Source organism: Melanotaenia boesemani, chromosome 8 (assembly GCF_017639745.1).
Source record: "Melanotaenia boesemani isolate fMelBoe1 chromosome 8, fMelBoe1.pri, whole genome shotgun sequence".
NCBI classification, from domain to species: domain Eukaryota; kingdom Metazoa; phylum Chordata; class Actinopteri; order Atheriniformes; family Melanotaeniidae; genus Melanotaenia; species Melanotaenia boesemani.
This window is the reverse complement of record NC_055689.1, coordinates 5,516,968-5,530,876: the sequence shown is the minus strand read 5'-3', so window position 1 is coordinate 5,530,876 and position 13,909 is coordinate 5,516,968. Positions and strand designations below refer to the sequence as shown.

Below are 13,909 nucleotides of genomic sequence, written 5' to 3'. Positions count from 1 at the left end.
CAAATGTGCACACCACAGCTTATTCATTAACAAGAAATTGCTTACATCCACTCCTTATTTAGTTTGTGATAGTTTTCAAGCTTTACATTCACAATGTTTACAGGCTGTTGTCCAGAAAGCAACTATTACTGGTGCCTTTTAAAAAAAGATGGGAATTTGTCATCGTCTCGGTGAAAGAAGCTGATTTTGAACATGTAGGTATTTTGTCACAGCAGTGAACAGAGTCCATCAAAAAGCACTTTATCCTACTTATTTATGAAGATTCTCATTTTTCAAGCCTTAAACATTAAACATTAAAGTATTGATGTTATCACACTAGTATCGATGGATGTCTATACAAATGTTGGTATCGATATTAGTAGTATTTAACCCTTACCCTAACCCACTACTAGTTTGAGATCCCTGTGTCTTTGTCTTAATGTTGTAAAATCTAACATGTTAGCTTTACTTAAAAAAAAACATTAAAAGAAGATTAAAAAGAAAGAAAACTTCTTTTTATTAATCACGAGGTCTGTTATTGTCAAGCCAGACAGTAACAGCGACGAATGAACAAACGAACGAATAAAAGCAATCAAATGTTTAAAAAATAATAGAAAGAAGTTAGAAACATATCATATCCTTCCCATTTCCTAACATTCATTCTTACACTCAATACACACTCCCTGGCCAAAAAAAAAAAAAAAGTCACCACCTGGATTTAACAAAGCAATCAGATCGGAGTCTTCTATTAGATAATTACTGCATGATCTTCTTCAGCTGTAACAAATTATTTAACCCCAACTAATGCAATGAATAGCTTCTCATTTCTTAAACAACCATGTTGGAAGACGTGTGGAGTAGTCGAGGAAAAGATGTTACTCAGTTTACGAAGTGTCAGATCATTGGCATCAAGTAGAGAAAACATCTAAGGGGAAGCAGAAACTACTAAAACTGGGTTAAAAATGGTCTAATGAATTATTACAAACTGGAATGATAGTGAGGAACACGTCTCCAAGGACGAAACGTGGTCAGGAAAACATTCTGAATGATGGTGATCAGTGATCAGTTATACGTTTGGTGAAGTCGGACTGAATAAAAACACCAGTAGAACTCAGTGCTGTGTTTACTCTGCAATGTTAGTCATGTTTAAAGTCTTTCTTTCTTCTGGGAGATTAAGAACTTTATTTTTGTAAAATAGTTATTTTATCCAAGCTGACATATTGCATCACATCCACACACTGCAAATGGCTCAAGGTTGACATTAAAGGGGTTTTCAGACACTAAGAATCAGACTTGCTGTGATGAGGTCGACATCCAGATCTGACCAATTTCCTTGATTCAGTCTGTTTTGTTTTGCAGAACATCACTGTAAACATTGCTGCCTTCACGTGCAACACTCACTTAAACTCTGTTAATCTAAACATGAGCAGATGAATGGATTTCCATCTGATGTGAAAAGTTCAGACGTGCTTATAGTTCAATTTTTTGTCACTTCAGCTTCAAGTAAACCCTCTAAACCCCCCAAACATTCAAGTCTAACCAGAGTTTCTGACACTTTTGAGTAGTCCATTAGGAAACATTTCAGGGGGAAAATCCCCAAGATTTTCACTCCTCTAGGATTTTACTAAATCTTGTGCTTATTCTCATGATACTTAGGAAAAGTAAAGCGGTTTTAATAGCTTTCCCCCTGACACATTGATGGTGGAATATGCTTTGGCTCTGTGACAGATATCTTCAATCCAAGGCTGGGGGGTGGTGGGGGTCTCTGCCTGCCAGTTGACTTTCACAAGGCCACATCTAAACAAAATTAATACACTTCCTTCAACATCTGAGGATAAACCTGAGGGCCACATTACTGTGGCAGCCCCTATCAGCCAGCTTGTAATACAACCGAGTCAGCAGTCAATGAGATACATTTGCAACCAGGCATTTGTCAGCGACTCGCCGCCACAGAGGCAGGAGATTTACAGCATCCTGCAGGAAATTAAGTGCTGCTTGAAAAGTGAAAGGTGCCGGCTAAGCAGGCAGCTGCTTACTTTAAATGACACGCTGGTTATGGGGTGATGATGGTGGAGGGGTGAAAAATGAACCAGGGGCCTGAAGAGGTTTTCTAATTCTGGTTCTGCTCAATTTTACACATTTATAAAACATCTGTGTGGCTTTGACATTAAACATTATCTCTGGATGTCTTAAACATCTTCACTGCCTCTTTCTCTTGAAGATACAAACTATTAATTAATAAAGAAAACATTTAGTATGTTAGTCCTCAGTTAGGGAGTATTTGTACACCAACATCAACCCACAAAGTCAAACTGATTCCAAATCATCATCCCGTCTATATAAGGATTTGTCCTATTTTTGCCCCAAATTGAACTGTGAACTTCTGATATAAACATTATTTACTGCATCAACCACAATAATTGTTTCTTTCTGAAAACAAAGAAGCAAACAAGAAACAACAACAACAACATCCTCTTCTAAACACTACATTCATTTAAATTCAGCTTTATTTGTGTAGCGTCAACTCACAAAAACACTTTTCAGGGCACTTTACAAACCAATCAATTCAAGTCAATTCATAATAAATAATAACCTATTTAAGGAAAACCAACAGATTGCATGCTGTGGAAGGGGAGGAAAAACATCTCTTATTTATCTTGCCTGCTTCCTCTGGCTGAAGAATGGGATTAGAGCATCTCTGTAAAACACAAGAATTATCAGCAAATTTCTCTTTCATATTAGCAGAGTGGCTGCAGAAAAGATGCCCCTAAAAATATACAAACACTCAAACGTCTCACAGTATGAGGCCACTTTACGATTGACAGAGCATGGCTCCACTAAGAAGCTTATGGAAATAATGGAAATAGTGTCGCTCCTGTGGAGATGGTACGCTTGCTGTAACAGAAAAGGAAAGAGGTTGGTATTTACCAAGATATCTCCTGGACTCGTCTTAAGCAGAGCAGAAACTGTCCTTAGCGAGGCTGGAGGGAGGGGAGCACAGATGCTGTGACAATAGGAAGCTCAGATAAGCTCCGACAGTGGAAGGACAGGACAGCATCAAGAGAGCATATTTCTAAGTCCTCTGATGCTCCTGTGCTACTGGAGAGAGATTTTGTTCAAATCATTCACAAGCAGGTGTTTGAGGTTCAGAACAATGGGTGATGCTCAGGTGCAAATTTTTCTGTTATGTTATGTAAAGTCCAGAGACAGAAAAATGTAAACAAGCTTCAAAATCAAAGAGCTGATGCGTTTGCACTTATAGGTGGGAAGCTGACTTAATCTCTCCTTACTGACTACAACTCACATGTCAATATATATCATTAAATTACTTTATATATTATTAAATCATTAGTTAACTGTTGATTAAAGGCTGTTCCTGTTAAAACATCATGCCATAGCAGACTGTAAGTATACATAATGATAAAACAAAAACAGCGCGACGTAGCTGTATTACTGACAAATTCCACAAGAGGTCAGTATAACTATACATAGATAACAAACCAATGTACTTTATTAAATAATAAAAATTTCACATTGAATTGACACATAAATATGAAAAAGTAAACTCAAGAAACTAGACGGTTAACAATGACAACAATAATGTAGACTGACGCAAAATAAAAAGCTGGGCTCGTCCGGGATTTGAACCCGGGACCTCTCGCACCCAAAGCGAGAATCATACCCCTAGACCAACGAGCCACACGATGAACTGTCTGCTAACACAGACTATGGAGTATGACATGCCGAACGATAGGTTTCAAAGCCTTTTTCTTTTTTGTTCGTTTGTTTTATGCGGATAGGACTAAAATATGTTATGAGACTGTCTCTCCCTGACTGCACTTACAAGTATTGGAACAGGTAAATAAAAATAAATCGCGAGAGTCACAATAAATATTATATTTAAAGTTTTTTTTTAGACAATTTGCAATACTTTTGGATGATAAGGCTATAGTAATACATAAAGAAAGAGAGAAAGAAAATTTCTAGCTCCGCCTCGCGCACATAAACTGACGTCGCATTTCCATCTATAACTACCTCTAACTTTGTCATAACCTCTATATATTTGTTTTAAATCACATCTTGCTGGATTTGTCGACCGCTGGGAACCGATTGGTTGTCCAAGTTGTCCGAACTGAACCCTGACTCTGCTCTCTCGCCTGGTGCATTGTGGCCTGTGTGCGAAAGGAAGCTGCGGCACCGGAATCTGAAGAATTTGAGGTGTCCGCCAAGTCTACTGTTCATCAGCAGCTTGTATTTCCGCTCCCCTTTCCTCCATCTTCACCATCCTCTCAGCGGGCAGACCGTAAGTTAACACGGTGCTCTTCAACCCTTCATCATTTATTTATCGTTAAGTGTCCTGGTGTTGTGTCAGATGTGGTTTTGCTTTTAAACTGAGGATGCTAACATTAGCTGTTTTAAGTTAACATCCCGCTAGAGAGCAGCTTGTTAGTAGTAGTTAACGTTATGCTAAGCTGGCCAGTATAAATAGCTATTAGCTTGGGAATAGGGGCTTAATCTGTCCTTCTGATATCCTGTCGACTTGTTACCCTGATGAAAATAACCGAAGCTTATAAACTAGCTAATGTCAGTTTCAGCCGGATGAAGCGTTGAGCTAACTAGTAATGCTCTCTAGTTAGCATTACTCGTTAGACTAGCTTAATTTAAAATAGCTTCTAAACCTTAATAATCGCAGTTTTTTTTCTTGTCAAACTAATACATAAACAACGAAGAAGCTATTCAAATATACAGAAAGTAGTTTTTCTTCTCGCTGTGGGTGTGTTATCAGTTTCAGTTCATTGATTTTTGTTTTAGCTAAAATATACAAACTTAGGGCTGCTAGCAACAAAGTACTAAACACATGAATCAAATGATAGAGCTGAGGGATTAACATAATAAGCATATCTCAGTCTCTCCTCCTCAAATCATAGAGTTGTAGAGGCAGCTGTAACGAAAGAAAGCAGCTTTTTGTGGTGAAACTGCAATCTGCAGCCATTCAGAGCACAACGCAGACTTCCTGTCTCTGTCAGTTAGGCCTTTATGTGCCTTCATGAATTATCTCCACTGCAGAAATCGAAAACAAGCCACAACTATAATATAGTATATGGAGGTAGGATAGGGCCAAGTTTTTTAACTTGTACACATATTTTGTAACTTCTCTGTATTTGTAAGTAACAAGTACAGGTACAAATCAAATCTACAAGTAAAGATTTATTCAGCAAAACTACAAAACTGGAGATATGAGCTACAAAACTGATGTCTCTATCCTAGCACCAGCAGTGATTTTGTTTAAATCTATATGTGTCTCTATATATAATCTATAAAATTTGTCTATATATGTTAAATCTAAATGCCATGTATTTTGCATTTCAGATTGATCAAGGAGAAAAAAATGTCTCAGGCTGACAAAATGAAGGTAAGACTAAGAAAAAAGCCACAATGCCAGATGATTAACACAATGCTTCTATGGCTGTGTGTCTATACACTGGTACATCATGGGTGGTGCGGCTTTGTTAAAAAGTATAATTGCCTTTTTTTAGAGATTATTTGTAGATTGGGTTTTGAAAATAGACATTACTTTGAGAGTAAGTCTCATGACCCTCTAAAATAGTTTTATGTTGGTCGAAAGGGCTAAAAGCAATGTAGGAGTGTGCTTCTTATTGAGCTTATTGGTCATGATCTTCCCTGAAAACATGGATGTTTTGTCCTTAGAGGACTGAAAAGGAAATTAAAGAATATGTGTCTGCTTTGTTAGTTTTTCTATAGTATGATCAGTGGGGTTATTAACCTCTTCTTCACGAGGCCTATTTTCTCTGCCCCCAGTTTAAAATGACATACCTATAATAAATTACATATATCTTCATAACAAGCGTATCAGAATGAACACGTATTACTGTATCAGAGTGAATTGACGTGGTTATGTCCTAAAAGAAAACCACACCACTTTCAGTAAAAACTAGAAGATAGCAGCCCAGTTCATCTAGGATTATTAAAGCAGTGTCTGATGAGGAACTGGGGAAAAGTAGAATCTGAAAAGGTGAATCTGAGCAGTTTTCCAGATGTTTACAGGTAAATATAGTTTCTCCTGTCATTCTGGTATACTACATGTTAGGGTTGGTGCTTCCTAGTGTGTGCAAACATCGTCTGTACTGTGTGGATCTCATGCTGTGCTCCCTGCTCTGCGATGAAGAGGTTAAACTAATCACTCTGACTGGATGAGAATTTCTAGTTGGATTCTTACAGTACCTTGAGTGTTCATAAGCAGAAGTGCCTTTAGTGTTTTCACTTCTAGATCCTCTAACTGGTTATTGCATTCATGTAAACAGCTGCTGGTTTGGATTTGCCTTGCAAACGTAAATTATGATTATTTTTTTTTTAAATAAAACCACTGACCCTAATGTTGTTTTTTGTGTCATCTTTTTCTACAGCAGGGACAGTTCACCAACCCTGAGACCCCAGGGTACGTTGGATTCGCCAACCTTCCAAATCAGGTTCACCGCAAGTCGGTGAAAAAAGGTTTTGAGTTCACACTTATGGTTGTAGGTGAGTTTTTTTTATACTTCCTTTTCCAGGCCATTTTGTATTTTCTTCTTGTTTGCTGTTAGAAGTGATAGTTTATCTCTGTGATAACAAGGTTCAAGCTGGACGGTCAGAGTAAACCCAGACTTTTAAAGAATGCAGATGATTATTAATTTTTTTATTAATTGCATGAATTTTTAGACGATCCTGGTCTTTTTTTGTGAGACCAAGATCAACTGCACACGAGTGTAGTTGCTCAGCGGGTGCAGGCAGCAGTGTAAACTACCAGTCTGTGACGTTTGTGCATCTCAGTGCTTGTTGGTAAAGAGGGGGAGGGTAGGAGCTACCCTGAACACTGCTCATCCTTCTGCTTTAAAATAAACTAGAGAGGAATGCAGCCTGTGTGCCTCCAGGGACTGATTCTCGTGCTGGACAGTGAGGCCGCCTGGTTTTCCTACAGCATGAACACTCACCGAGTGCTTATTTAGCCTCTGAGCCCAGCTCATAAATACATCAGTGTTTTTCTTTATAATTAGTTTGCTGATGTTCTGCTTCATTGATAGAAGAAATGAGGCCAAATGAAAATTATTAGTCACCTCATGATGACACAGGCAGATTTTCCTCTACTATTTTCCTTTCCTGCATACATTTACTTCACAATTTGTACATTATTTTTTTGTTTTTCCTTTTTTATGCAAGATATTTTAGGCAGTTGTGAGTAAGGACTTTTTGTAAATTTTCTTTTAAGGCCCTAGTGGGAACAGCGTAAAATACATCTAAAAATAGAATAAAATAGTAATTCAAGTACTTTAAAAAGCCCCATTAAGATGGAAATAAATAGCAAATATATTTTAAAGTTTTGTTTGGTAAAAAACATTTAGACTTCCTGCTGTCCTCAGGTTCAGCAGAACGTGTTGCTCTCAGCACTGCTACTGTTCTTTGATTCAGCTGTTTTAACTGATGACCGTAGATCCTAGAGAGATAATCGACTCAGTCCTGGACTCAGTCCTGGACTTCAAAAATACACTTTAGCGCTTTAAAATTTGCCATGTTTAGGTGTTTTTTTTGGCTGGATTATTAGACCGGAGTAAAACTTATTTACACACATGCCAAGTATCTAACGGTGGATGTTAAATGTCGTCTTATGACTTGTATTTATTGCAGCTTAACAAGTGCAGAAAGCTGTCCAGAGACATACTTTACATTTTGGGGTGTTTGTAGATAAGAAAACTTGTTCATTGCTTGTGAGTTTTGTAGTTTTTACTGATTTTTGTAAACTATTCAAGATATTGGGAGACACTGGTGTTAACATTAAAAACAGTTTGTCCTCAAATGTAAGACATAACACAAGAACTTTCCCCTTGAGGGCTCAAACTAAAGCTAGAGGAGAATAACTGGTTTCTTTGGGTAGTGTTTTCCTTATTTGAGTTTTTTGAATGTTTGTATTCCTTCACCATGATGTGGGAACGTTTTTTTAGGCACCTCATAGTTTAACCCTTAAAACTCTGCTAAATCACAGGTGCCCCCGAACGATTTCGCTGATATTATCAACAGTTTCTGAGGAACGGAAGTGTGTAACTCTGTGGGGTAAATTGTGATGGAATGAACTAAATCACACTGGGCTTAATGATAAAATTACAGTCATATGAAAAGAAAGTACATCTCCTTTCAGTTCAAATGACATAAAATTACTGGGTCCTTGCCTGTGGGGGTAAACTGTGATGATAACTTCGATTTTAGGTGATCTACAGAAGTTTTCCAGGCATTTATATCCTGTCCAGTCACAAATGTAGTATTTATTCAGAGACTCTATCTGGTAAATCCACAATGATCCATGATAACAGCATTATTTATCACATTTTCATTATTTAAAAAATAGATGGCTATCACTACTATGTTACTAACAGACCTCTACTTTGACCTCGACATGATGATAAAACCACTTCCTGTCAAACCTTCCACCAATCAGAGAGCTTAATTTGATAATGTCCAGTCAGGAGCAACAAGTGAGCAGAAAGTTCTGTGTTTCTGAAAAGAAGAAAATTAATGCTCCTCTATGGCTGGAATAAAGCCAAGAAGACGTCTTTGATGCAAAAACCAGCTAAATTGTTTTTTGTGAGTAGATAAACAGAAGCATAAATAACTGTCAAAAGCAAAAATCAGCTGGAGGGAAAAGTGTAAATATTTAAATAGTTTCTGTTGTGTGTTTGTTTAAATATTTCTTTTTCTCCTGAAAGTCAAGACTTGAGAGAATGATGTGCAGATGAGAAAAGGCTTGGTCACTGTCGATCTGTGTGTTACTTCTATAAAGTTCTGCTAGTTATAAATTCTGTTTTCATCTTCTGGTCGGCCTGTTAGCTGCTTTTTCTATTGATTTTCAGTAGGAAGGATTCAATCCATTTATTTGTTTCACTGTTTAAAGGTGAGTCTGGACTTGGAAAGTCCACCTTGATTAACAGCCTTTTCCTGACCGACCTTTACCCTGAGAGAGTCATCCCAGGAGCAGCAGGTAAAACATTCTCCCACAATTTATTGTCCAAAAAATGGACCTTTTCAGAGCCAGCTGGTGAAGGGCTGACTGGTTTCTCTCTCTTGTTATTGATAGAAAAGATAGAAAGGACGGTTCAGATCGAGGCGTCAACAGTAGAAATCGAGGAGAGGGGGGTGAAGCTTCGCCTCACGGTTGTGGACACACCAGGTTATGGAGACGCCATCAACAGCCAAGACTGGTAGGGAATCATTTTAAGTTTTTTCTTTTCTCATCCAGGGTTTCATTTTGATATTTGCTGGCTTTTCTGTTAGCATGAAAAGGTTTTATGCAGTTTTTTTGACAAAAGTTTTTTTTAAAGAATATTTCTTTTTGTCCAGTTTCAGCACCATTATCAGTTACATTGATGACCAGTTTGAGCGTTACCTCCACGATGAAAGCGGGCTAAATCGTAGGCACATCGTTGACAACAGAGTTCACTGCTGCTTTTACTTCATCTCCCCTCTTGGCCACGGGTGCGTCCTTCTCTACATACGTAAATTTCACAAATCCTTTTGTTCCTCTTTGACCCTTTGTTCATTTCCTTTTCCCAACCAGCCTGAAACCTCTCGATGTCCAGTTCATGAAGGCCATTCACAACAAGGTCAATGTGGTTCCCGTCATCGCCAAGGCCGACACACTTACCCTCAGAGAGAGGGAGAGGCTCAAGCGAAGGGTGAGGACAACAGTCTCCATTATTCAGGAAACTTTCCAGTTCCTGACTGAAACTGCAGTCGAAGCATATCATCACTGCTCCACCTCAAATTCAGAAGGACGTAGGCTGTCCTAACTGTTGTTTTGCTGCTTTTTTGTCTGTAAGATTCTCGATGAGATTGATGAGCATGGCATCAAGATCTACCACCTTCCTGATGCTGAGTCGGATGAAGATGAAGACTTCAAAGAGCAGACCAGGATTCTAAAGGTAGCATCTGTCCATTTCTTTTATTACCTGCTACCTTTAAGTGGTTTGTTTTAAGTGTAGTCATGATGTATTTTGGGCGGATGAACTTTTATTATCCAGGCCAGCATCCCATTTGCAGTGGTAGGATCCAACCAGCAGATTGAAGCCAAAGGGAAAAAGGTCAGGGGCCGCCTGTACCCGTGGGGAGTGGTGGAAGTGGAAAACCCAGAACACAACGACTTCCTCAAGCTGCGTACTATGCTGATGTAAGAGAAGCTAACACTGCTAAAATCAGCTATGTTAATTTAAGGTGGGGTGACTCTCGACTTGAGACGTTAAATAATTTGCCTGTGTACTAAGATGCTCATATAAGAAAGAATATTTAGGCTTTAGTCAGAAATATCTTTAATCTTATCTTTTAAAAAAAAAAAAAAAAAAAAAAAAAAAAAAAAAAAAATATATATATATATATATATATATATATATATATATATATATATATATATATATATATATATATATATATATGTATATGTATATATATATATATATATATATATGTATATGTATATATATATATATATATATATATATATATGTATATGTATATATATATATATATATATATATATATGTATATGTATATATATATATATATATATATGTATATATATATATATATATATGTATATGTGTATATATATGTACACACATACATACACGCACGTTTTTGTACACAAAAGTCACCTGGAAGTATTAAATTTGAGGAGTGCACACGGGTTAATAATCAATCAATCAAGGGTTAATAAGCATTGACATCCTGTTGTCTAAATTGCTGAATTTATCCATATTAGATAAATAACAGCTTCTGCTCCTGGTTTAGAGTAAGAACACAACATCCTAAAGTTGTCAAATTTCTTAAAAGTATATTTATGAACTTTTTCTCACCCCCACAGAACCCACATGCAGGATCTACAGGAAGTAACCCAGGACCTGCACTACGAGAACTTCCGCTCAGACCGCCTCAAACGGGGTGGCAGGTTGTCCTCCCATGGTTACATTCTGCCTCTGTCTCCTGCGTACGTACTTGTCTGTCAGCTTGCTTCTCAGCACCTCCCCCCACCTCAAACCGAAAACCTCTGAGGAGGTAAAACTGATGTAGGAAATTACTGTCAGGCTCATACACACATCACAGAAACTGTAACATAACGAGCTGGAACAACCAGAACTGTCATCTGTTAACTGTGTGTGTTGATTCATACGATGTGAGGCGTGTTAGCTCTAAATCATCATTCTGCATGTTAACTACATCAGTTCTCTGATGGTGGTAGATGGAGCTGAACTTCATACTGGGAGACAACTGGGTTGTTTTACAAGATTAACTGTTGGTAGATTTCAAAGAAAAAAGAAAAGCATGTGTAGTTGGAGTATTTGTACAGGATGGAAACAGGATTACTGTCATGTAACATAGTGTGGCTATATCATCATTTAACCCCTAATGTAGAGCCAAATGATTGTTTTAGTCTTTGTTCTGAAGCCAACCCAGGATAAGGGAGTGGTTTTACTGTTACCCCATTGCCTCTCCATCTGTCCAACGATGGCTGCTCTCAGTCTGTCCAGTCCTGTGAGTGGACTGTTGGAGGTACAGTTTTATGTTTTGTTAGTTGGGGGAGGCAAGCTGTTCCCCTGACTTTTTGCACTCGCTGCTTCCTCTCTTGAATCTTCTTGCTTTCATCTCTTTGTAGTGATTTGTGGTAGACACCCACTTTTTCCCATCATGAACTATCTTTCTGCAGTGAAAACTAACCTACTAGCCCCTTTTTCCACTTTCTCAGTGTTGCTTTTTGCCACATTTGCCTAATGCTGCTTAAAATGGCATAACATGCCCTCTGTTACACGGAGACATGCACAAGTGTCTGATTTGATTTGTGTTAGAAATTATCACACAATCCATTGCACAATGTTAACTGTGCTTTTACCTAAATGATCATATACTGTTTGGCTTCTGTCAAGGAGAAATATTTAAGGTTGGTACTGTAGCACTCAGCGTCACAGTAATGCCAGAAGTAACTAGAGTTGTGTCACTGGTGCAGGAAGGCCCCGGAGCCAGAGGAAATGGACAAGGATATGATCCTACAGGAGAAGGAGGCTGAGGTGAGAGAAGCTTCTTTATTACTCCAGCCTCCTGAGGCTGTGTTCAAACTTTTTCTGAATACACTCTTAAATTTTGCTCCAGCTGTCATGATAGGAGATGTCTGCGCCGTTAGTTTAGTAACTTTCATTTGCAGTTTTTCAATTTGTCTCTCAATACAGGTACAAATAAAATCTTCAAATTTACATTAATAATGCAATTCTGAAAATACAAGTCAGAAAATAAGTTTACAAAACATTTTCCCACATATTGTAAAAGTGACTTGTATTTTCTGATTGTATATTTAATTAATCAGTGTTTGACTTGTACTTGTTCTTATTACAGTTAAAAATAGAGGGGTACAAGTTAAATGCGTACGTCCCTATCCTCCCTCTGTACACTTGAGAATCACAGCCATAAAATTGTCTGCTTGTTTCTTTGTCAAACAGCTGAGACGAATGCAAGAGATGATTGCCAAGATGCAGGCTCAGATGCAGAAGGGAGGGGAAGGAGAGGGTGAGGCTCTACACGTTTAAAAAGGTTTTGGTAAATGCATTTAACCGCAGTGATGTCAGGTTCAGCGTGTAACGTGTTTTTGCTTTGTTTTTCTCTGTAGGTGTTTGAGCCTCTGATGAAGTTTGACCAGAGCCCGCAGGGGTGTAAAACCGTCTGGTTATTAACCCTTACTGCTTGCCACTATTTTTATTTCAGCTTCATGTGGAATCTGAAGTCATGTTTTTTGTTTTTTACATCCACTTAAATATATTTACACAGTGTTTATTTTATTACATATAACGGTTCTTTTCTTTGTTTGTCTTTTCAAGAAAAAGCAAACCATTGCCAGCTGATCAAATGAAGTCATGTGACCCGTTTATTATTGGAATAATCTGTTATTAGTTTATTTCCTTTTTTCTCTGTTCAGAAAACCAAAGTTTTGCTGCTTATATTCATTTTTTTATATAGTCTGTGAAAAACTTCCATTGGGAGAAACAACTCTGATGAGATCTTGTAGCACAAGCAAAACATATATAATTTTCTTACAAAAGCTCTCCATTAAAAAAGGGTTATTCTGCGATGTTATTGTTACCCAGCTCATTTACATGAATCTTTCTGATTTAAAGTGAACAAATTAGTGTCTCATTCTCACATCAGTGTTGCTGTGTAAAACTGCCTTTCAGTGTGGTTAAGCTCTGAATTTAAACTGTGACCCCTAACCTCTTTCAGTCTTCCTGTACGCCTGATAAACGAAGGGCGAGTGAGGCGTGTTCGGTGCTTTCAGTTAACCAGGTGCATTTATTCCACCTATCCTCTCTGCTGTAAAATGAAGTCGTGATGGGAGCAGTGATAAAAGTTTTATTTGGACTCATGTAGTGAGATTTAATGGGAGTAAACTGTTACATGTACCAATGCTTGAGTTCTTTGTGGTGTCTGTGGCCACACTGGATGACCCAATGAGGTTGGTGTAGCCAACGTTCCCCTCACCAGCCAAGATGCGAGTTCTTGACATTCCTCTTTGTGCTGTTTTTACCCAAGATTGAAGTACCAAATATTGTTTTTAATGCATTTATTGTTATACAAACGTTTTATTAAACTTCAGCAATCTCATCTGTGAGTTGAGCCTCTTTTCCACTTTTATGTTTTATATCAGACAAGAAATTTGAATGAATCATAACTGTAAATATTTGTAGAATCTCTTGTTCTACCACATCCCAAAGCTGCTCTATTGCAGTTGTTCCCAACCTGGGGCTTTACCATCTGTAATGAGAAGCTAGCTAATGACAACGTAAAGCCAAGCACGGTGGGGGTCCATGGCTTTTTGGTTGTTGAATGAAGAGGGTCCTCAAAGGCTATAAGT

The 13,909-nt window shown here is 37.9% G+C and overlaps 1 protein-coding gene and 1 non-coding gene across 5 annotated transcripts; one reads left to right on the top strand and one right to left on the bottom strand.

Moving 5' to 3' along the window:
- Positions 1–3,606: 3,606 nt before the first annotated feature.
- Positions 3,607–3,678, bottom strand: trnap-ugg. Its single transcript has one exon. It is a non-coding gene; the product is annotated as a tRNA-Pro (tRNA).
- A 320-nt stretch (positions 3,679–3,998) lies between these two features.
- On the top strand, positions 3,999–13,659 carry sept2 (septin 2). Of its 4 annotated transcripts, none has more exons than XM_041992825.1 (13): positions 4,000–4,282; positions 5,350–5,392; positions 6,405–6,519; positions 8,918–9,004; positions 9,101–9,224; positions 9,364–9,498; positions 9,581–9,698; positions 9,843–9,944; positions 10,044–10,189; positions 10,880–11,002; positions 12,017–12,077; positions 12,504–12,570; positions 12,671–13,659. In XM_041992825.1, exons 2-13 carry the CDS (start codon positions 5,369–5,371, stop codon positions 12,676–12,678), a joined length of 1,110 nt encoding a protein of 369 aa, XP_041848759.1. In that variant the 5' UTR covers positions 4,000–4,282; positions 5,350–5,368; the 3' UTR covers positions 12,679–13,659. The 4 variants fall into 4 exon arrangements, with proteins under 4 accessions (XP_041848758.1, XP_041848759.1, XP_041848760.1 ...); XM_041992827.1 differs by having other exon boundaries at positions 4,005–4,282; positions 10,880–10,963; XM_041992824.1 differs by lacking the exon at positions 12,671–13,659 and having other exon boundaries at positions 3,999–4,282; positions 12,504–12,590.
- The last annotated feature ends 250 nt before the right edge of the window (positions 13,660–13,909 follow it).